Source organism: Tenrec ecaudatus, chromosome 6, assembly GCF_050624435.1.
Source record: "Tenrec ecaudatus isolate mTenEca1 chromosome 6, mTenEca1.hap1, whole genome shotgun sequence".
Taxonomy (NCBI): domain Eukaryota; kingdom Metazoa; phylum Chordata; class Mammalia; order Afrosoricida; family Tenrecidae; genus Tenrec; species Tenrec ecaudatus.
In genome coordinates, this window is record NC_134535.1 from 14,392,043 (window position 1) to 14,415,664 (window position 23,622).

The 23,622-nt window shown below is 48.8% G+C and overlaps 1 protein-coding gene across 10 annotated transcripts in view; it reads left to right on the top strand.

Annotated features, from left to right (window-relative positions):
* Positions 1-20,558: 20,558 nt before the first annotated feature.
* RBFOX2 (RNA binding fox-1 homolog 2) overlaps positions 20,559-23,622 on the top strand; it is a 298,767-nt gene continuing 295,703 nt past the window's right edge. For 3 of the 10 annotated variants that reach the window (XM_075550997.1, XM_075550999.1, XM_075551008.1), the window contains exon 1: positions 20,559-21,121. In XM_075550997.1, the coding sequence (XP_075407112.1) occupies positions 20,939-21,121 (183 nt within the window). In that variant the 5' untranslated portion in view covers positions 20,559-20,938. The remainder of the gene's footprint in view (positions 21,122-23,622) is intronic. The other 7 variants (XM_075550995.1, XM_075550998.1, XM_075551002.1 and 4 more) reach the window with 3 other exon arrangements.

Consider the following 23,622-nt stretch of genomic DNA (forward strand, 5'->3'; position numbering starts at 1 on the left):
ATATCCCGTGTTCTACATCCTCTTTCGAATCCAGCCTGAACCTCTGTCAATGTACTGCTGTAACCTTTGTTGGACCATCTTCCACAAAGTACGACTTGCATACGGCATTGTTGGATCATTTCTGCATTCTGTGGGGTTGCCATTTTTTGGAATGGATACAAATATGGATCTCTTTTCATTAGTTGGCCAGGTAGCATTCTTCCAAATGTCTTGGCTTCCTGTGCTTCCACAGCTTGTTGAAGCGTCTGCATTGGCATTCTGTCAGTTCCTGGAGGCTTGGTTTTGTTTTTGGTTTTCTGCTAAAGCCTTCGATGCAGCTTGAACTTGTTCCTTCAGTTGCATCATTCAGTATTTTCCCCGTAGAATCTTTCGAGAGTGTAATTTGTGTACATTTTTTCTTCTGTTCTTCCAGTTTGATATATGCTGAGTGTGTTCTTCCTCTAAAGATCCGTTGAAAGTGTTGATGAGCAAGGATGTCACTTTGAGAAAAGAGGGGTCCCTGACCCAAACAAACCACAGCATTTTCAATGGCCTCATATGCATGTGAAAGGTGGGCCCTCCATCAGGAAGACCACAGAAGAAGAATTGCCTGTGAATTATGGAGCCCGCAAGGAATGTTGAGAGTACTGGGCACTGCCAAAAGAACAAGCAGGTCTGTCTTGGAAGTACAACATGAGTGTTCCTTAGAAGCAAGGATGGCGAGACTCCATCTCACGGACTTTTGACATGTTATCGGGAAGGATGAGTCCCTGGAAAAGGAGGGGGAGCAATAAGGAGGAAGAGCTTTAAGGAGATGGATTGACACAGCGGCTTTCACGGTCGGATCAAGCATCACAACAATCGCGGGGAGGGTGCAGGACCAGGCAGTGCTTTGTTCTATTGTGCACGGGGTCACTATGAGTTGGATCCGACTCCACGGTACTTGATAACAACAACGTTGTTATGAAAATGTTCTTGACCTCAAGGATCCCCTAAAAGGGGTTCAGGTACCCCCAGAACACCTAGACCACACTTTGAGAACTGCTGGTTTAGAAAACAGCATGGCTCATCGTGGGTACTCAATATGTGTTTTCTACTCAACAGATAGGAATTAGGTGTCCACTGCTGTGTCCGTCTGGGTACATTAGAGAAACAAATCCACAGAAGCTCATACATATAAGAGAGAGTTTTATATAAAGGGTAAGTGTGTATCAAAGGGGAAGTGCGCATCAAGAAAACATCCCTACCCAGTGTTGCCCAAGCCCACAAGTCCAACATTAGTCCATATGTCCAATACCAATCCACAGAGGAGTCTTCCTCCATCTCACAAAACACACACAATGATGCTAACTGCAGGAGGAAAGCCAAATCAGTGAATGTGTCAGCACCTCAGTGCTGACAGGCATCTCCACACGGCTGCTCCAGCACCCAGGCCTGCATCGGGGTAGGTCTATGTGGCTTCTCCTCAGGGATGTCGTGCAGGAAGTGAGCCTTGCCAGCTGAAGCAGGGAACTGGCTAAGGCAGCTGCACCCTGGTCTGACCATCAGAAAGTAAGAGGCCCAATAACTAGAAATGTGAGGCTCTCTGAGCCATTCAATTAACCCACATGTGTTTATCAGCCAGGTTGGCACAATAATCTTTAACTATCTCAACTTCCAAGAAATTTAAGTTCTATACTCCAAAACCCCACTGCCATCATGTCGATTCTGATTCGTCAAGTCTGATGCAGGTTTCCTGAGGCTGTAAATCTTGACAGGTGCAGGTAGGGTCATCTTTTTTCTCACAGAACAGCTGCTGGGATTGAACCTTTTGCCTAGAAGTCCAGTGTTTATTCCACAGCAATACAAGGAGATACAAAATAGATGAATCTTGACCTAAAGGAGTGCAATTGTAGGACAGGACTTTAAATTCATATGGAAATCAGATGTACTAAATCCAGTAAAATGGAATCTATTATCTGGAAGTAGTCTTGACACTCTGAACCCAAGCCATCCCAAGAAAACATTATTAAACTAAACAACCGTTTGGTTCAATTTACAAGGAATGTTTGCCTTGAGCGCTGTGCTCCTTGAACCAGTGTCAGTACGAGTTCAAAGGCACCCTGGTGGCACAGTAAAGTGCTTGACTGCTAACCGAAAACTCACAATTTGGGTTCATCAGATCCTCTGTCGGGGAGAGATGGGGAAGTCCACTTCCACAAATATTTATGGCCTTGGTAAAACGAAGACTATTTCTTCGACATCACCATGCCCCTGGAAGGAATCGGTCAGTAGGCCTGGGGGATCGGGACCATATCCTTAGGGTACACCAGGGTCTACTGCAATACCATACTTCACAAAAATGTTCTACAGACCGTAAAAGCTCGTGAATAGTCATTTAGGGTACACCCATTGTCCTCTCCCCATCCAGGGGAACGAAGAGTGATGAAAATGGAAAGCCAGAGGAGACCAATCCCATGGGTCAACGGGCCACGAAAACAGCCGTCTCCCAGAGGGAGGAGAATTAGATGGTGCCCAGCTACCACAACCAATTGCTCCGAAGGGAGCACCTTATGGAGTCCTGGGTAGAGGGGGAGACCAGGGTGGAGCAAAACTCAAACTTTTAAAAGAGACTAGATTTATAGGTTGGGTAGAGACAAGTGCGTCCCCCAAGACCGTGTCCCTTACTCACCCTTCAGATCTGGAATTGAACTCACCCTGTGAGGGACCGATCACCACTTCGGATCAAAGGGGCGGCATTTTCCCAACAACAGGTTCAGGGTTGAGACAGCAGGAGAAATGAACACAGGAAACGGAGGGAAAGCAGACCAGGGGGGGCCACTGCGGGGAGTGCAATGACTGCGGTGAATCCAAATGTGCATGAACGCTTGAATGTCAGGCTGATGGTCCGCTCTGTAAACTTCACCTCATTCCTAATAAAAACAATGTTATTTTTAAAGATGTATGGTCTTGGAAACCCCTAATGAGCAATTCTACTTCCTTTGACGGGATCACTCACTATGAGTTGCAATTAATTGGTTAATAGTTTTAAATGGGAAAAAGGGGGAAGGCACATGAAAAATAATTATTATTTTTAAATTATCAAGGGTTCATGAGGGAGGGAAGGTGAGGAGGGAGTGGGGAAATGAGGAGCTGATACCAAGGGCTCAAATAGAAAAAAAATGTTTTGAAAATGATGATGGCAACAAACATACAAATGTGCTGGATACAATAGATGGATAAATGTATTGTGATAAGAGCTCAATAAAAAAAATTTTTTTTAATGGGAAGGCTCAATCTCTCCCCTTGAAGGAATCCCCGAGATGGCTTCTGAAAACCGGGTGGTAGAAGATTTGTCTCCAACCTAAGTCTGTTTCTGCAGAAATTCTTTCAGGACAGTGGTGCTGTTGGCACTTCAAGAAGGGTTTGCAGTTTGCTCCGTTCACCAATCTGGATGTGTCTCACAAATATTGGTCCCTGCCTTAGGCATGGTGGGGGAGGAGTACCTAGGAGGGGACTTCAAAGTGTTTGTGAAAAATGGAATTTCCCCATGAACTTTTGAAGCCCTCTCTTTGGGCTCCCTGTTGAGCCTGGCCAGAGAAAACAGAGAGAGGAGATTCAGCTCAAGGCTTGAGAACCATACGGCAGTTTGCAACTCGGCTTGCTCCTCTGGAAAATGGAGCCTCGGAACCAGAGTCTAGTTCCTGAGGGGTGCTTGGCATGATTCCAGTGTTAATGTTCCGCAGTTCTACACAGGGCAGTGCGACGCTCCCGGATTCTGAGGACGGAATTGTTTGGCTGATTAGTGTGTGAACCAGCTGAGCCGCCTGTGGAAGGGAGCCTGCTTCCGAAATGTCGAGCCGGCACCTACAATCCCAGGGTCACACGCGTCATTTAGGATGTGTTGTTGCTGTTAGGTATCACTGAATGGATTCTGACGCTAAGTGACCCTGTGTACAACGGACCAAATGTCGATCGACGGAGTACTAAGCCATCTTCACAATCTGCTATGTTTGAGCCCTTTGTTGGAGCCACGGTGTTAATCCATCTCAATCAGACCCTTCTTCTTCTTCCTTTTTCTTGGCTGACCCTTTCCTTCACCAAACACGATGCCCTTCTCGTGAGACCGTTCGATAACATGTCGAAAGCAGGAGACACCAGCTTTCACCATCCTGGTTTTTAAGGAGCATTCTGGCTATGCTTCCTCCGAGTCAGGATCCTTTGTTCCTCTGGTGATCCACGATACTTTTGCTATTCTTCCCCAACACCATAATTCAGAGGCATCGGTTCTTCTGCCATCTTCTTATTCAGTCCGGAGCTTTAGCATGCATATGCGGTGATTGGAAAGACCGCGGCTTGGGCCCGACCCATCTTACTACTCAAAATGACGTCTTTGCTTCTTAACACTTTAAATAGGTCTTGTGCAAGAAGAGAGAGGTGGGGCTCTCTGCTTGTGTAACAATGTGCGCTCTTGGAAACTCATAACGTCACTCTAAGTCGGAGTCATTTAGATGGCGATGAATTTGGCTTGGGGTTGATGTGGTAGGTATATTTTTATCTGTTTTAGGAAGCGTCATACTGTTTCCAGTACTACTTCTACCATCTTGCCTTCCCACCTACCATGAGTAAGGATGCCAATGTATCTACAGTCTTGCCAGCATTTGTTATTTTACAGATTCTAAAAACATGTTCGCCATTATAAATTCACTGCTGTCGAGTCGACCCCAACTCAGAGCAGCAATATAGGACAGGGTAGAACTTGGAACAGGAGAGTTCCAAGTCTGGTAATTCTTTACCACAGTAGAAAGCCAATCTTTTTGTCAAGGAGCAGCTGGTGGTTTTGCACTGCTGACCCTGTGATCTCAGCCCAGTGATTAACACTACACCTCGGGGCCCTATTGAGCCCCTGTGGTTTTGATTCGAAGGCCTCTGGTGGCTAATAGCACGGAGCATACTCCATGGTGGTCGTATGAATGTGCTCTTTGGTGACATCTCCATCCAGTCCTGAGTCCATTTTATGACTGGGTTGTTTGCCTTTTCATTGAACTTAAAACAAAATTACTAATCTTCAATTATCCGGAGAGACCATCTGAAAATCAAAAATGCCAGCATGACATGAAAATTCATTTGCCAACATCTCCCAGTTACCTTTACTTGACACGGTGAGAGGCCTTTCTTGCCTGGGAGGGGTTAAATTTGCTGCCCCTTGGACTTACACTTGGCAAAGAAGGTAGATAGTTCAATAACTAACTCGATTCTACATGTTCGATACTTTGCAGCAGTGGTCCTCAACCGTCCTCATGCCGCAACCCTTTCATACAGTTCCTCATGTGGTGGTGAACCCACCAATCATAAAATTATTTTTGTTGCTACTTCATCACTGTCATTTTGCTACTGTTATGAGTCAGGCGACCCCTGTGAAAGGGTCCTTAGACTCCCCCAAAAGGGGTCACGACCCACAGGTTGAGAACCACTGCTTTACAGTAACTGTTGGGAACTGCTATGGATGGAGGAAGTGGCCATCAGCAAACACGTCACAGAGGAGAAGTCAGGGATGAAACAGGTGCTGAAGGAGGACTTCTCAGCATGCCTTAACACACCTCTTGTAGCCTGCGTCATGCGAAACAACCCGAATCCAAACCCATCGCCATGATGGTGGATCGATGACAGCTCATCCGATGTGAGGTTGGAATCGCTCTCTGAAAGGTTTCTGATGGCGGATTTCAGTGGCAGACGGAGTTCTCCACATCTTTCTTCCAGGGCACCTCTGGGTGGATTTGAGCCCAAAGGCTAGTGCTTAACCCTTTGCATCCCCAGGGACTCCATAATCCCAAAGGCTAAAGATCAAGAAAGACTCCAGCCCCTGAGAACCAACTGTCCAGTGTCTAGTAGGGGAGGCGAAAAGTTAGCAGAGGCTCTCCATGCAATACCAGCTGGTGTGCTACCGAGTTGCCATCGGTCTTAAAGAGAGAGCTCATCTCCCTAAAGTATGAGCTGGGGGCAGATGCCACGAAACAGGAAGGTGGTAGGAAGGGTGGGGCGAGGCAGGTAGGTACCAGACACCAGAAGCGAAGAAGCTCCTGAGTGGGGCAAATGGTTTATGCCCAATGATGAGATACGTGAGAGGTTGGAGGTTTGAACTCACCCAGAGACACCTCGAAAGCAAGACAGATGTGGCGATCGCTTCTGAAGACCATGTGGAAGAGGTCTACTCTGCACACGAGGGATTGCCGTGAGCCGCAATCGACTTGATGGCAACTAACAACCATGTCAAGATCCGTCCTACGCAGGCATTGGAACCTTGCTTTTGTGTTTGTGAGCTCGTGCAGGGGAAACTGAAGGGTGCGCTGGCTGAGAAGCACACTTTTACATGGCAAGCGTAGAGATGGAAAACAGAGCTTCTGAAAAATTATCCCACCTTCCTTTTTCACCATTCTCCGCTACTTTATCTTTTTCTTCTATGCTTTTCTTGATCTCTACCTTGTGTGTTCTTCCCCACAAATGTTTAAATTGTGGATGACCTGTTACTTGAACAGAGTTGATTGGTGAATGGATCCTTCATTCCTGTGTTAGTTGGGTTGACTAGAGAAACAAATTCATAGAGACTCCTATGTGTACAAGAAAGAGCTTTATAGAAAAGAACAATTGCAGATTGAGAAAACATCTCAGCCCAGTCCAGATCAAGTACATAAGTGTGATATTAGCCCATATGTGTGATCTATAAATTCCTCTTCAGACTCATGCAAAACATGCAATGACGCCAACTGCAGGAAGGTCACAGGCCAGTGGGTGGGAAGTCTTGTGGATCCAGTGGCAACGGAGGCATCTCAGCACTGGCAGAGGTCTCCACATGGCCCCTCCAGCTCCAGGGCTCTAGCGTAGCTCCATGTGTCTTGTCAGCAGGAAGACAAAGCAGAGAGAGTGTGTATCTGGCCTCCAGTGAGCTATTTATCTCCGTGGCACCTCCAAATGATGTCATCAAGGTGCAACCGAATTGACATGCTAGACTCCACCCCTTTGCACTAGATTATGTAACTGCCACCCTTCCTTCCTTCCTTCCGTCCTTCCTTCCGTCCGTCCTTCCCACCTTACATTGAGCATCTCCATGTGCCAGCCATTGTGCCAGACTGCTGGAGAGGAGGGATTCGCTCTCGTTCTTTTGACCAGTACTCTCCTTCCAGCTTTGATATTGTCCAAAGAGCGCCTCTTTTCTGTAGAACTGATGTCACTTTATGAGGAAAAACTCCTTTGTGCTTGGAAGCTACTGAGACTTTGGGGCCACTTGTCCCTTCAACTTCCTAGCTTTTAATCAAAAAGATCAAGCTTCTCATTTCCCATCCTCTGACCTTTTATGCATTGATAATGAGGCAGAGCAATAGTTAGGTATTTTATTTGTCAAGGTAAAACAAAAGCAAAAGAATAGCTCACTGCCATCGAGTCAATATTGACTCACTGCAACCCTATAAGACAGGGTAGAACCGCCCTTGTGAGTTTCCAAGACTAACTTTTTATGGGAGTAGAAAGCCCCGTTTTCCAGGTAAGACAGGGCAAAGCTTCCTGGAGAAGCCTTGGATCTGGGATTGAAGAACAACCTAGCTGCCATCTATCTGGTGGATCAATAACTGATGATCAGACAGCATAGCTCAGAGGAGGGCAGCCTGGGCTAATAAATGCAACAGACTTGACTTGGATGGGATCACGATTTGTTTGTATCCCAAGAGGCATGCAGGATGCACGTGGCAGTCCTGTTTCAGAGAACACCAGTTAAAGTTGCTCAGTCCCATTTTTGCTCTGAGATCCGTACCTACTCACACTGAAACACAGTACACAAAGACAGGGCCAGCGAGGCAGTAGACATGGAGTAACGGGAGTTCAGCACCAAGCATCCTGCGTGACTTTGACCTTGTCTTTTCAGCCCTCTGGCTCTGTGTTCTCCCGTGTAAGGTGAGAGGTAATGGCACCTGCCTCCTGGGTGTGCTGTGAAGGCATCTAATGCAGGCCTGGGCCCTGGAGGAGCCCAGCGAATAGCCCTCCCGGCCTTCCTCTCCTGTGGTCATTTTCCATTTCAAAACACCATCCTTCTTTACAGGAAAGATGGGGGCACAGAGTTATATATACCGGTGGCTGGAAAAGAAAAGAAAACCTCCCCCATTGTGCAAGGAAGCAATAAAAACAAAACAGACAATGAAAACGCGCCTTGAGGAGAGGGGAGGGGATGGGTGGGCAGCAGGAGGGCGGGGACGGCACAAACTGAAAAACAACCACTCAATACCCTGCTATCATCCTTCATCAAACTACAGAAATAGAAACCAGACAAACACATTATGTGAAGGGCAAACTGGCTGGCAAGGCTCTGGCCTTATAGGAAAAACCCCAGTTCAATAATGCCAGGAACAGAGGGGGGCAAGGAAGTGAGGTCAAAGCCAATGGCGAGGTGTGTGTCAGCATGGCTGGCTGGACCATCCTAATGAGGCTCACACCTCACACGTTTCTCTTTTGCCCGGCTCTATTTCTCATTAGGCTGTGCGTCTGCCCCCAGATCGGCCAGCCACAGGCAGGAGTCCCTTCCACTTCCTCTTGCTGAGGAATTATCCAGGGTACTCACCACTATGTTTTAAAATAGGGAACTTTGAAGTAGGATATGGTCTCTGTCATTTAGATCGACTTCTCTCTCTGATTAGAGAGACGGTGTGTGTGTGTGTGTGTGTGTGTGTGTGTGTGTGTGTTGGGCAGGGGGGCAGGGGAAGAGGACTCTTGGCTCCGGAGCACTCTCTATTTAGGAGAGGGCATGGTTAAGTGTATGAAAACTCCTCTGGCTCCCACCATGGTCCGGCCAAGTGTTCAAAGACGAGCCCTCTTTCTGCAGCTGGTACAGGACCAGGACATGTTTTCTTCTGCCGTGCTCGGAACATCACGACTCACAGCCGACTGGCTGGGAACTGACCACACCATGATTAAGACAACGCACTGAAGCCATCTACTCTGCTCTGGAGTTTCGCTGTTCTTTCCAGGGGCGTTCGGTGCAGAATTGTGCTTTCTGCGAAGTAGATGTCTTATAACCACACGTGGAGCGTATCGGGTTCTCTATTAGAGGTAGTGGTACCTCGTTGGGCTGCCATCCGCATGGTTGGCAGTTCAAAACCACCAGCACCTCTGAGGGAGAAGGACTGGGCCTCACTGTTTACTGCCGTGAACATTGTTACAGCCTTGGAAACCCACCAGAGGTTGCTTTGAGTCAGTATCCACTCCCCGGCAACACAAAACCCACGGTTGACAAGTGGATTCCAACTCACGGCCGCCCCACATGCTGCCAGGTAGAGTTGCTCTGTGGGATTTTCTGGGCTGTCGTCTTTATGGGAGCCAATGGCCAGGCCTTTCTTTAAAGGCACTGCTGAGTGAGTTCCAACCACCAGCCTTTCAGATGGCAGATGAGGGTAAACCACTTTGGCAATCGATGACCCAGAGGAGAACTGTCCCTGGGGGTTTCTGAAGGCTGCGTGTCTTTCCAGGAGCAGGAAGCTTTGGAGGGCTGGGAAGTTTGAAATGCTGACCTTGAGGTTAGCAGTAAACCCACCAGGGTTCCTGCTTAGTGCTAAGGATGGGGAGAGAGAGAGAGAGAGAGAGCGAGAGAGAGAAATATTGATTCTGGGACCACTTGTGTTCTCAAAAAGCTTACAGATGAAGAGATTTGCACCCCCACTTAGTCCTGGGGCTGCCGGTAACCCAGGTGCTGGGTTCATCCTCCCTGCCATCTAGTCAATGCTGACTTATAGTGACCCCATAGGACAGGGCAAAATAGTCTCTGGGACAGGAATCCTCGTCTGATGGCTGAATGTTTTGAACTACCGACCTTCTAGTTAGCAGACCAACACCAGGACTCTTGCTGGGTTAATAATAACTGGTGTTTAAATAGATCTTTCAATCATCTATTGCAAGGGGCTTCGAACAGCCCCGTGGATAGGTTTTCTGGCCCTCAGTTTACAGACACACATTTCAATGGCAGCCCACTGACCACTCTCAAACTGGGTTTAGTTGAGACCCAGGAGTGGTCCTGTCTCTAGTCCAGCGCAGTCTCCTTTTGATCAGCTTTCTCCCAATAGCAGCCCAGTGGACAGCACTGAACACCTTAAAGCCCCTGCAGGCATTGGGGACGTTTATGGTTGCTGGGTGTCCTTGAATCATTTTGACTCACAGAGTCAAGACTGAGTCAACTGCTCCCTAGGGTCTTGTAGGCAATCAATCATCTGGGAGGAAGCAGAAGAGAGCCTCTCAGTGGGTTGGAACTACCAACCTTTCAGTTATCAGGACACCTTACCCAGGAATCGACTCACATTTTACACAGCCCGATCTTGGGAAGTGCCTCCTTACTCCTGAAGACCCAGCTCAAGTACAGCATTCTTAGTAAAACGTGTTTCTGCTCTCCAAGGCTGGGCGAGTCACATCTTTCCAGGCGGTGTAGCCGCTTTCTAGGTGGTGTACCCGTGTTGGGCTGCTAATCTCCAGGTCAGCGCTTTGAAACCGCAAGCCACTCTGTGGGAGAGACATGAGGCTTTCTACTCCCATGAAGAGTTGCAGTCTTGGAACCCCATCGTGGCAGCCCCCCCCCCCCCCTGCGTCCTGTAGGGTTGATCTGAGTTGGAATGGCCTTTTTGAGTTTTTTGAGGGAAGTGCACCTCTAGCTTTGGGCACATACCAGCTTCATCTTTATCAGGCTAAAGGGAAGAGCAGTGATAGTTAGGGGGGTCAAAGGGACCGTTTATTGAGTGCTTCTCTGAGCCAGGTGTCCTGCATGCATTACTGAGTGCTTAAGGAGGCCTCCGGAGAGGATCCTATTCCTACTCTCTGTTTACAGATTGTATCACTCGGCAGTTGAGTTGGGTGGCAAGTTGAAACATGTTTACAGAGGTTCAAAGCAAATGGTACTGCTGTTTTTTACCCCCCCCCCCCCCCAAGTAACAATCAACTAGAGGTAGGCATCTTAAGGCTGGTACGGTGGCTCCCAGGTACCATTCTTAGCATGTACTTTCAGCCCTGGTGGAAACAAGATATCTGCTGTGTTTCCAATTTGTGCTCTGGCCAGGAGGAAGGGCAGAGGGCAAGGAGTCCTTTCTTCCTGCAGTTTGGGTCTTATTTGTCAGGCGAGGAAGCCACCCCCAGGGAACAGCTACCTTCATCTTGTTGCCCCGGGCTGTGTTCCCTAGCTTCCCTTCGTTGCTAGGGAGCCTGGGCATTCTTTTTCTTCTTTTTTTAAAAAAAGCTGGGCAGATGGATGCTAGCTGGTGCTACTGTAACAGAAATATCACAATTGGGTGGCTTTGAAGATTATAAGTTCACATCTCACAGTTCCAGAGGCTAGAAATCCAAACTCCAGACACTGGCTCTAGCTCACAGATTCCTCTTTCTCCATTGTCATCAGAGAGGGGCTGTTATCCCCTTCTGGGCTGGCCTCTGCTCTTTTTACAGCTCCGAGGCTGTGAGGTTTATGACACATGCTGTACTCCTATCGCCTCCTTAGTCTCACAAAGAAAACTCTGTTCCCCAACACCGAATGACAGCCACAGATGTAGGGGCTAGGATTCCAACACACACACACACACACACACACACTGCCATTCATTAAGTCCATTCTGACTTATAGTGATCCTATGGGACGGAGTAGAATTGCCGCTTTTCGATTTCTGAGGCTAGACCTATTTGAGAGAGTGCAACACCTCATCTTTGTCCTGTGGAGTGGTTGGTAGTTTCAAACTGCTGACCTTTAGGTTGGAAGCCCAACACATAACGCACTATGCCATCAGGGCTTCATATAGATATTTGGTGGGAAACACAATTCAGTTCAGAACAGCACCACGGAACAACTTCCACATGCATACGAGGCCATGACTCGGGCCAGGTGCACTGTAGTCCTCAAAGTAACATCCCCGCTCTTCAACACTCTAAAGAGGTCTTGCGCAGCAGATTTACCTCAACACATGTCTTTTGATCTCTTCACTGTTGCTTCCATGAGCCTTGATTGCGGAGCCAAGCAAGAAACAATCCTGGGCAACTTCAACCTTTTCTCCGTTTATCATGATGTGACCACGCTGTGAGGATTTCGGTCTTCCTTACGTTGATTTGTACTCCACACTGAAGGACACAGCAGCCAGTACTTCAAATTCCTCCCCATTTTCAGCAAGCCAGGTTATGGCATCTGCATATTGTTGGTTGTTAATGAGCCTTCCTCCAATCCTGATGCCACACTCGTCTTCATATAATCCATTGTCTTTGATGATTTGCTCAGCCTACAGATTGAACAAGTATGATGAGAAGATACAACCCTGTCACACACCTTTCCTGATTTTAAACCATGCACTATTAAACATTTAAGAAAAATGCAATATTTTCTTGTTCTGTTCGCACAGCTGCCTTTTGACCCATGTCCACGTTCCTCATAAGCACAATAAAGTGTCTGGAATTCCCATTCTTCTCAAGGTGATCCACGGTTTATTATGGTCCATACAGCCGAATGCCTTTGCATAGCCAATGAAACACAAGCAAATATCTTTCTGATATTCTTTGCTTCGAGCCAAGATCTGTCTGACACCAGCAGTGATATCCCTTATCCCATCCACATCCTCTTCTGAATCTGGCCTGAACTTCTGGCAGTTCCCTGCCAATATACAGCTGCAACTGTGGTTGAATGATTTTAAGCAAAATTTTCCTTGCGTGCGATATCAAGAATATCATTCTATAGTTTGATTATTCATTTGGGTCACCTCTCTTTGGAATGACCACAAATATGGATCTCTGCCAGTCAGTTGGCCAAGTAGCTGTTTTCCAAATTTCCTGGCAGAGACAAGTGAGTGCTTCCAGCGCCTCTTCATCTTTCTGAAACATGTCAATTCCTGGAGCCCTGTTTTAGGCTCATTCATTCAGTGAAGCTTGAACTTCTGTCAGAAAAATAACAGTAGCAACGAAAATAATTGGATGGTTGGGGGCGGTCACCACCACATGAGGAAGTGTATGAAAGGGTCGCGGCCTGAGGAAGGTTGAGAACCGCTGCCCTGGAGGATCACCATGAGTTTAGTTGACTCCCCGGCAGTGGGTTTGGCTGGGTGATTGATTACACAGAAACCAGGAAACATTTTGATGTTTCTTCAGAGCTTGACATTGCTTGGTTGGAGGGTGTCATGGATGGATGTCAGCCCCAAATGCGTGTCAACTTGGTGAGATCATAATTCCTAGTATTGTGTGTTTGCCTTCCATTTTGTGTTGAGTTGTAAATCCTAACTTCATTTTATTATTCATGAGACTGGATTAGGTTATATTGAAGATGATTGGGTTATGTTCATTATGCTAATGGGCAGGATTGGGGTGCAATGTATCACCCTTCAGTGGTCACACAGCAGGTCACAGCCCTAGTCCAATGTTGTTGTTAGGTACCGTCGAGTTGGCTCCGACTCATGGGGACCCTATATACAACAGAGCGAAACACTGCCCAGTCCTGCACCAACCTCATAATTATTCTGATGCAGTTGAGTGTAAAACACTTTTGCCACTTAGGGACCCAGAGGAGAACTGCTGCCCCTGTGGGCTTCCAAGGCTGTAAGTCTTTCCAGGAGTAAAAAGTCTCGTCTTTCTGCTTCAGATCGGTTGGTAGGTTCGAGCTGCTGACCTTGAAATCAGCTCTAAAATAACCTCACTGCTATCCCATAGATTCTGACTCATAGTGACCCCATCAGACAGGGTAGAACTGCCCCTTTGGGTTTCTGAGACTAGAACGCTTTAAGGAAGTAGAAAGCCTTATGTCTCTCCCAAGGTCAAAGGCATTTTGGTACCGTAGTGCCTTGCTAGGTGCTGCTGTAGTTAGGTGCCATCACACTGGTTCCAAAGCATAGCAACCCTGTGTCCGACAGAAGGAAGCACCACCTGGGTCTGCCCCGGCCTCACATTGTTCTTGGGCCTGAGCCCATGGTTGCAGCCACTGTGCCAGTCCATTTTATTGAGGGCCTTGCATCTTCGTCCAATGTAGTGGGCATTTATCTCAGTTTTACCTAGTCTGCATCACTTTTTATTTTACAAGCCATAAAAGGAGAGAGGAGGGAGGGAGGGACTGCAGTACTGCCAAGAAGAACTGGAAGCAGTGTTCATGCTTTGTACCCAAGATCCTTGTACTAAAAACTTCCTGGGTCCAGGAGGAGACTGATAGCGAGACACTGGGAGCTCTCCAAGGACCACCAGGCCCACAGATGTTGAAAGGAGGTAAGGGCCCTCCTTCGGAGTCTACAGAGAGAGAAAGGCTTCTCCCAGAGCTGGTGCCCCAAACTGTGACTTGTAACCGCCTAAGCTGTGAGACACTAAACTTACGTCTGTTAAAGCCATCATTTGGGGCATGTCTGTTACAGTTGCGCTAGATAATGAAGAAGGTGGGCTCAAGCCCCATCTGCAGCGGGATCCTGCCAACAAGAGGCCTCAGACACAGGTTTAGGGGTTGTCTAATTCAGCTCACGAACAAGCGTGCAGACAATTGGGCTTCCAACTTGATGACCTGGATGTCAGTATTAAGAAATGTCCAGGCTTCATTTCCTAGCCTCACGAGCCTCTGCTTAGCAGCTTGCTAACACTAAGTAAGCTCCATAATAAGCAGTTAGCATTATGTGTAGGAGGTAGTTACTAGATGTTAGGGAATGTGATAGGTACTTTGCTTATTTTGTCTCAATGAATTCATAAAACAATACCATGACTATAATTATTGCCATCTTAAGATGAGGAATTTACGGCTTATTGACAACAAATAATTTGCCCAACAGAGTGTGACTTCAAGGTATGAGTTAGTTTCGACTCCAGGCTACCTCATACAGCAATAGTAATAATGATACTCTTTGATCTTGGCAATTGACTTCTTAAGAACTCTCATTTAAAGTGCAAATAAAATAATTGACCCATTTAAATTATGGTGTTGGCAGAGAATAGTGGAAGTACCAGGGACTGTCTTGGAAGAAGTACAGCCGTAGAACTCCTTCGAATCCAGGATGATAAGACTTGGTCTGGTGCACTTTGGACAGGTTTAGACATGTTATCAGGGTAGACCTTTCAGACTCTCTGCCATCAAGTCAATGCTGACTCATAGTGACTCCCTGTGGGTTTCCGAGACTGTAACTGTTTACTGGAGTAGAAGACCCAGGTCTTTCTCCAGAGGAGCTGCCGGTGGTTTTGAACTGCTGATCATGCGGATTGAAGCCCAACGTGTAACCATTACACTACCAGGGCTCCTATCAGGAGAGACCAGTCCCTGGAAAAACACACTATCCTTGCTAAAGTGGAGGCAGACCCTCAACAAGCTGTACTGTCACAGTGGGCTCAAGCATAACAATTATGAGGAAGGCACAGGACGAGGCCATGGTGACTCTGTTGCATCGGGGGTCGTCATGTGGTCGAGCTGATTGGATGGTCCCAAACAAGAATCACAACATGGTGTTAATTGTAAGTGCTCAGCTGCTAGCTTACAGACTGATGGTTTGAGCCCCCGCCCCCCCCCCCAGCTGCTCCACGGGATAATGATGTGACAGTCTGCGTCGTAAATATTTTAACACTAGAAATCCTACAGGTAGTTCTACCCTGTCCTATAGGATTGGTATAAATCAGGGGGAAAAAAGTTTTTTAAACATAGATTGAGTTCTTACCATAGGCCCTGCGCTTTTGTTGTTGTTGTTGTTAGGGGCTATTGAATTGGTTCCAACCCATAGCGATCCTATGTGTGTGTAACAGAATGAAACACCACCGGTCCTGCACCATCCTCAAAATTTTTCTTACGTCTGAGTCCGTTGTGGAAGCCACTGTGCCAATCCATCTCGCCAGGAGTCTTCCTCTTGTCTGAGGGGCCGGCCCCAATTCCAACTACTACATGGACACCTGCCCCTCCCCACAGAAGAATTTATTTCAAATGACAGCACTGAATCTGCTGCTCCGGGAGAGGGACATATCTGATGGGAGCACACGGGAGCAGATGAAGGGGGGAGAGGGGCAAGAGTGGAGCACATCCTGTGCCCCTGGCCTTGAGGACAATGTTTCCGATTAGAGCAGCCAGTCCACAGAAAGGACCACATGGCCGGCCCCACTATAAGACACGGCGTCCCTCACTGACCCATAGCCCTACAGGGGACAACACTGGAGACACAGTGCCCGGGAATTGTGCCCGATCTGATCTCATCACACCAAGGCAAAACACTAAGGGGGTACAAAAGAACAGCAAGGGAACTGAGCAGTGAGGTCCCCAGGGAATGCCAAAGGTGGACTTTGGGGCCAGGGCTTGGTTCCCCAACAGACTAGACTGATAAACACTCCTAAAGGTCAACAAACAGTCCTTGAACTAACTACAAGATTTTCTTTCTTGTTGTGCGTTTTTGTCATTGTTTTGTTGTATATTGTTGCTTGGTTTTTCTCGGTCTTGTTTTTGTACATGCTATTATCTCCTCAGGTCTGTCTAAATAAGACAGACTAGATGAAAATCTGGAGGAGAAAACTACGGGACTGACAGTTCTGGGGGACATGGGAGAGAGGGAGGTGGGGGAAAAGGTAGTGGTGTTAACAAACCCAGGGACAAGGGAACAACAAGTGATCCAAATTGTTGGTGAGGAGGGTGTAGGAGGTCTGGTGGGGCATGATCAAGGGTAATGTAACCAAGAGGAATTATTGAAACCCAAATGAAGACTGAGCATGATAGTGGGACAAGAGGACAGTAAAAAGAAATAGAGGAAAGAGCTAGGAGGCAAAGGGCATTTATAGAGGTCTAAATAAAGGCATATACATATGTAAACATATTTATATATGATGATGGGGAAAAGATATATGTGCATATATTTATAGGTTTAGTATTAAGGTAGAAGGACATTGGGCCTCCACTCAAGTACTCCCTCAATGCAAGAATACTTTCGTCTATTAAATTGGCATTCTATGATGCTCACTTTCCTGACACAACCACTAGAGACAAAGCTGATGGTGCCCGGCTATCAAAAGATATAGCGGTTGGGGTCTTAAAGGTTTGAAGGTAAACAAGCGCCCATCTAGCTCAGAAGCAGCAAAGCTCACATGGAAGAAGCACACCTGCCTGTGTGATCACAAGGTGTTGAAGAGATCAGGTATTAGGCAGCATCAGAACAAAAAATCATATCATTGTGAATGAGGCGGTGAATGCAGAGTGGAAACCCAAAGCCAATTTGCAGGTCCCTGGACATCCCCTTACAGAAGGGTCTCGGGGAGGAGACGAGCCAGTCAGGGTGCGATGTAGCAACGATGAAACCTACAACTTTCCTCTAGTTCCTAAATGCTTCCCCCCCACCAACCCCCTTACTATCAAGATCCCAACTGTACCTTACAAATCTGGCTAGACCAGAGGATGTACACTGGTACAGATTGGAACTGGAAACACAGGGAATCCAGGACAGATGATTCTTTCAGGACCAGTGCTGAGAGTGGTGATACTGGGAGGGTGGAGGGAGGGTGGGGTGAAAGGGGGAACCGATTACAAGGATGGAAATATAACCTCCTCCCTGGGGGATGGACAACAGAAAAGTGGGTGAAGGGAGACGTCGGACAGGGCAAGATATGACAAAATAATAATTTATAAATTATCAAGGGTTCATGAGGGAGGGGGGAGTGGGGAGGGAGGGGAAAAATGAGGAGCTGATGCCAGGGGCTTAGGTGGAGAGCAAATGTTTTGAGAATGATGAGGGCAATGAATGCACAAATGTGCTTTACACAGTTGATGTATGTATGGATTGTAATAAGAGTTGTATGAGCCTCTAAAAAATGCTTTTTTTTAAAAAAGGGTCTTCCTCTTCTGCTACCCCTCAGCACTGAACCGATGGCAGGGAGTTAGGTTTTATTGGTTTTCTACTTTAAATTTTTTTTCTTTTATTAAACCATTTTATTGGGGGCTCATACATCTCTTATCACAATGGTTTTCTACTTTAACAAGCATGATGTCCTTCTCCAGGAACTGGTCTCTCCTGATAATATGTACAAAGTCATCAGCGGAAGTCTCTCCATCTATGCTTCCCAAGTACATTTTGGCTGTACTTTTCCAAGACAGATTTGTTTGTTCTTTGCAGTCCATGGTACTTTTAGAAGTTCATTAATTCCCAATTTTCCTAATAACCCTTTCTGGAAGTTTTATGATTAGCTTAATTTTCAGACAATGGTATTGAAGCACAAAGAGGTAATGTAACCTTCCAGGCTAGTAAGAGCCAGAGCTAAGGCTTGGCTTCCGTTATTTATCTAGTGGACAGATTCACCATGCTGGGGCATGGGACAAAGAGGAAGACTCTCTATGAGATAGGTTGACTCATTGAATGGGGCCCTGGGCTCAAACATAACATTGTGAGGATGGCCTGGAACTAGCGGGTGTTTCGTTGTGTGGTAGGTAAGGTTGCTGCGAGTCACAACTGACTTTACAGTGCCTACCAACAATACAGCACAGGCTGAGTAACAACAATATGGCTTGCTATAAAAATTCAGCTTCAAAACAAATCTTCCATTTCTTCCTAATGAGGGGTCTTAACCCACTTCTATATAGAAGCTCTTACAGTCTGGGAAAACCCATAGGGGCAGTTTTACCATGTCCTTAAGGGTTACTATATGTCAGAATGGACTCAATGGTTGTGAGAAGTTACCTTTATTGCCAAGTCACAGGTGATGGGAAAGCCCGGGTTCAAACCTGGGATGGCCTGACGCTCGAACAGGAGTCTGTACTGTCTGACAACGGCTGGGCTCGGAAGCTCACAGGGATAGTTTACCCTGTGACCAGAAGTCCCGATTTTCAACAAATTTTCCCACGTCCCACAGTGTTTTCAAGAAGTCCCAACTTTTGGAAGAATGCAAGACAAACTAGGGTATATGGTTTTCGGCTGCCATGTGGCTGTTTTGCCAGGATATGAGTTTTATCAATGGTGTCCCGCTTTACCAATCTGGTCACCTTACGAGAGTCTGGGGTCACTATGAGTTGTAAGAGACTCAATGGCAGCAAGTTTGGTTTTGGTTTGTGGGTTAAACTTAGATTCAAAGACCAGATCATAGACTCATTTGGTAATGACCTTAGAAATTACTGAACCCAGTTTCTCAACCTTAGGACTATTGACATTTTGGACCAGTAACGACGCTTTGTTCTAAGGAGCCTTGGTGGCATAGTGCTTAGGCATTTGGCTGCTAACAGCAAGGTCAGCAGTTCGAAACCACCACTGACTAAGGGAGAAAGAAGAGGCTTTCTACTTCTATAAAGAGTTAGTCTTGGAAACCCACAGGGTAGTTCTGTCCTGTCTTATAGAGTTGCTATGAGTCAGAATCATCTTGCTGGCAGTGAGTGAATGCTTTTGGGGGGACTGTCCTGTGGATTGTACCCTATTAAGCTGCTTTCCCGGCCTCTAAGTCTCCAGATATTGACACATGTGGGGGGGGGGAGGTGGAAAATACCTCCTTCCCCCCTCTCCTCGGTTTGAGAACCAGGGACTCACATTATTATTTCATTTTACAATTGAGGGGGCAGGTGTGCTCATCTGGGCTAGTTATCAGGGGTGGGACTAGAATCCATGTGGCTCCTGCAACATCCTTGTACCCGTTAACACACAAGGCACAATATGGAAGGAAGCCTGAGCAAGCAGAAGTCCATTAGGAGAGAGAAACGATCGCAGATGTCGCCAGTGACACTAAGTCGATGAAAGTGCTACTCAGGAAGCCAGGTGTAGGAAATGAGAATAGGATGTTGAGCTCCTGAGGGCTGAATCTGCTACTTTTTAGCTGTAGGATTTGACCGAGCGTCAGGCTCAACGTCACTGGAGACCATGGCAACCACTCTCCCGGTGTCACAGTCTCAAAACAGGTCTGTGAATGCGTTGTGCAAACTGTAAAGGTCTTACGGCTTGTAGTATCTTACTTGCCGGTATTATTGCCAGGTAATGTGATGATTAGGAATGGGATGATAGCTATTAGCTCTCACAACCCATTTGGGGTGGCTTTATTCTTGGACGTGCCTTGAGCTCTCCATTCCCCTGCTGGCGAGGAAGAAAAAGCCCCCTCCCACAGAATGGCCTTCAATCCCGAGAACCAACGCTGCCAGATGGGTAAACTCAGGTCACAATTCCGTGCACAAGGAATCCTGCAAGTGGGCGTCGCTACTCGGGCCTCTCAGGCCACGCCCACCGCAGGCTGTGGGCCCGCCCTTAAGATGCAAGCCCCGCCCCACTCTCCACGCCACCCGGGAGTCCAGCCGCGCGGGACCTCCAGGACAATCCTTCCGTCGGGCCGGAAATTCCCGAACTTTCCCGACCTCTTCCCGACTTCCCTCGAGCGCCGGAGTGGAGGAGGCGGAGATTGCCGAGGGACGCCGGCCCCGCCCCTCGGGGAGCTCGGCCCTCGCCGCCGCCGCCGCCTCCCCCCTCGTCAGAGCCTCCCGCGCGGGCAGGAGTCCCACATCCCGGTCCCTCCCTCCTCCTTTCTCTCTCTCCCCGCCTTCCCGGCGCTGCCACAGTGGCGGGTCGGAGGATCCCGGCCAGTCAGCTCGTTCCTACCTCGAGCCCCTCCTCCCCCCAAATAAACACCCCTCCCCAGGCCTCGGGAGCCGGACCGCCCCCTTCCTCCCTCCGCGCGGCGTGTGAGGGAGCGTGTGAGCCAGCGGCGAGCGCGCCGGGCGGCCAGGTCCGGCAGAGGGAGAGGCGGGGCGCGCGGTCGGCGCTGGGCTGGGTGTGCGAGTCGCGGGACGAGCGAGGGCCCGTGGTGACCCGCCGGCGGCACCCAGCGCGGCGCGAGGAGCGGCGAGGAACCCGCGAGCGACCGGCGGCGACCGCCTAGCCGCCGAGGGGCGCCGGGCCCGCGCGCGCGCACGCACGCACGCACGCGGCGGGCGGGGGCAGGCGCGCGCCCGCCTGTCGCGACAGTCGGGGCCGAGGCCCAGGGGGAGGTGGCCTGTCGCGGGTCGCCCGGCTCCCGGAGGCGAGGGGGGCGCGGGCGGATGGCGGAAGGTGCCCAGCCTCAGCAGCCACCTCAGCTCGGGCCCGGCGCCGCTGCCCGGGGGATGAAGCGGGAGTCGGAGCTGGAGCCGCCGGTGCCCGGAGGGGGAGGAGACGGAGCCGAGCCCGGCCTGAGCAAGCGGCCGCGCACCGACGAGGCGGCGGCCGACGGCGGCGGGATGCAGGTGACCGCGCGGGACGGGCGCCCCGTTACCCGGGGGTGCGGGGTGGGCCGGGCCGGGCGGCCCCGGGCTGCTGGGCTTGGGAGCGGGGGGACGGCCGGGGGTCCCGCATCGGAGGCGGGAGGGGGCTGGTCGGGGCCTGCTTGGGTGGCGAGGCGGGCTCTGACTTGGCGGGCAGGGACGCAGGGGATGGGGGGGTGCCAAAGGGGCCCGATGCCGAGGGGCCAGGAGGCACGACGCGTGGGGAGGTTTATTGGGGGGAGGGGGCGGGTTGAACGTGGTTGAGATGGATTCCATTCCTTCCATCCCATTCTTGGTTCGTAGGGGTGGAGTGGGACCCGGGAAATCCCGGGTCTAGTGCTCCGAGGCGAGTCGCTGCACTGGGTCCAGAATGGGGGCGGCGGCGGTGGGAAAGCGCCCTAGAAGTGGGAGGGGGTGCTTTTCCAGCTGTCCTCGGCACTCGCTGAGATGGGCTAGGGGCGGCGCAATTGAAGGACGGGAGAAGAAGCAGCACAGTCCAGGGAGAGAGTCGAAAGGGGATGTGGCTTAGATTGTGGGTTCAATCAGTTACTCCAGGAGGTGAGGAGTCCAGGGACTTGGGGAGTGCTGACCGAGGTGCTCAGCCTTCTTAACTTTTTGAGGCTGAAGAACGAGACGAGAATTGTCGATGCTCCGCTTTGCCACCTGCGTCCTGCTGAGCCAGGGCACCCAATAGCTTTTTCATGCCCCGGCCGTAGAAGGACCCTTATGTAGGGCTATTGCAAGACCAGATTCACAGCTGGGGACACAAAGATAAGCTGGTTGATTTGGGGAGGGGATGGGAAATGAGGAAAAACGCCGGCCTGTCTGTCTAGTTAGAGGGAGAGTTTGGGTGTAAGATTTGACCTCTGCTCAGGAAACACTAGTTATGAAATAGAGGGACTCACCCACCCGCAGTTGACTGGGCATCTGCCTAATGCTCTGAGAATCAGAGCAGATTTCAAAGATAGAAGCGACCCAGAGGCATCATTGTTTCCAGGGCTCCCGAACATACATTGACTTGGAGGAGTCTTAGGAGAAACCGTTTGCGCTTTTTTTTGAAAAAAGAATTAATAGCTTAAAAAAAATCTTTTCTTTTAAGGAATTAAATTCCCACCATGTTTTAAACCACCTCCTTTTCTAGATGAGGAACCAGAAGTCCAGAGGTGACTACTACTGAGTTTCCTAAGATGGACCAAGGAGCTCTAGTAGTAAAACTTAGAGCGAACTGCCTGGCTTTCAACCCACCTGCCCATCCCCCCACCCTTTTCCCCCTTCCCCCTCCTGTGAGCTCCTCCATTCCACTCCTGGAAATCTGGGCAAAGCCAGAAGACTTCCTGTGTTGCACTCCCTGCTTTTCAGGGCCCTGCCTGACTTCCTGTGTTGGAGACGGGGCTGGGCTTCAGCCTGGCAAGTTTACTATATGCTTCTGGGTCTCCTTTGCAGAGGCCACTGGCTTCTGTTGGTTTGAGTAAAGCGACCCTCTTGTTTAATTTTGAGTCCTTTGGTTTGGTTTTCCTGCTCTGGCTCCCCGTTTGAATGCCAGGCCCCAGCAGGAGGAGTTAAAAGGTCAGGACCATAGGGAGTAGGGGGCCATTTAGAAACTTTCAGAAGTGGATTCACATCGGAAGCTGAATCTAGATGTGGGTGCTAGTGGGCATGTTCTTGCTGTGTGCATCTCTGTACGTATCTGTGTGTTGCTTCTGCCAGTTATAGAAAGACTTCCCTTTCCCTGTTCTCTTGGGGCCTATTATGTGCTGGCTGCCTTCTAATTGACTAAGGACAGTTGTACTTGGAAAGGGAGCCCTGCTGTGGGACTTTGGGGACATGCAGCAGCGGAAGGAGTGCATTAGGTCCTTTGGGTATAAATGGGCAACTTAGATCCATCCCACGAGGAATCCCTACCCCCCCCCCCTCTCCTCATTCAGTGTATTTCTGGTTATTCTTTATTTTTCGCTTTTATGCATTCTCACCCCTTGCACCATGTAATGCAGGTATTCAAAACCCCATTAATTTAGTACCTGGTTGTATGGGAAAATCTCTTCTCTTGGGGCCTCAGTTTCTTTAGTTGTAAAATACTGTATGCAGATAATTTCTTAAGTTACCTACCAGAAAATTTAAATCACTTTTCCTATTCTTACACTGCTTGTAGTCCAGACGGGGTGTGTCCTCTGTGTGTGTGCTTTTATTTAAGGAATTGAGAATACCACCGGGCAGATAGAGCAGCAGCCATCACATAATATCAAGCCAGCGTGGACAGAGGATTTGTGCCACTGGATCCAGAACAAGGAGATGGCCATTTGTGCTGAAAGACTCATAGAAAGCTTTGTGGGAGGGCTGGACGTGAAGGTGTAGCTAAGAGTTAAGAAGAAATCATGTTCATGAACGAGCTGTTATCATTCTGTTAATGCTGATGGGATACTGAAGAGTAATTCAGCTAATGTTTGTTGAGCAGCTGCTGTAGGCCAGGGAGGTGTTAGTCCCAG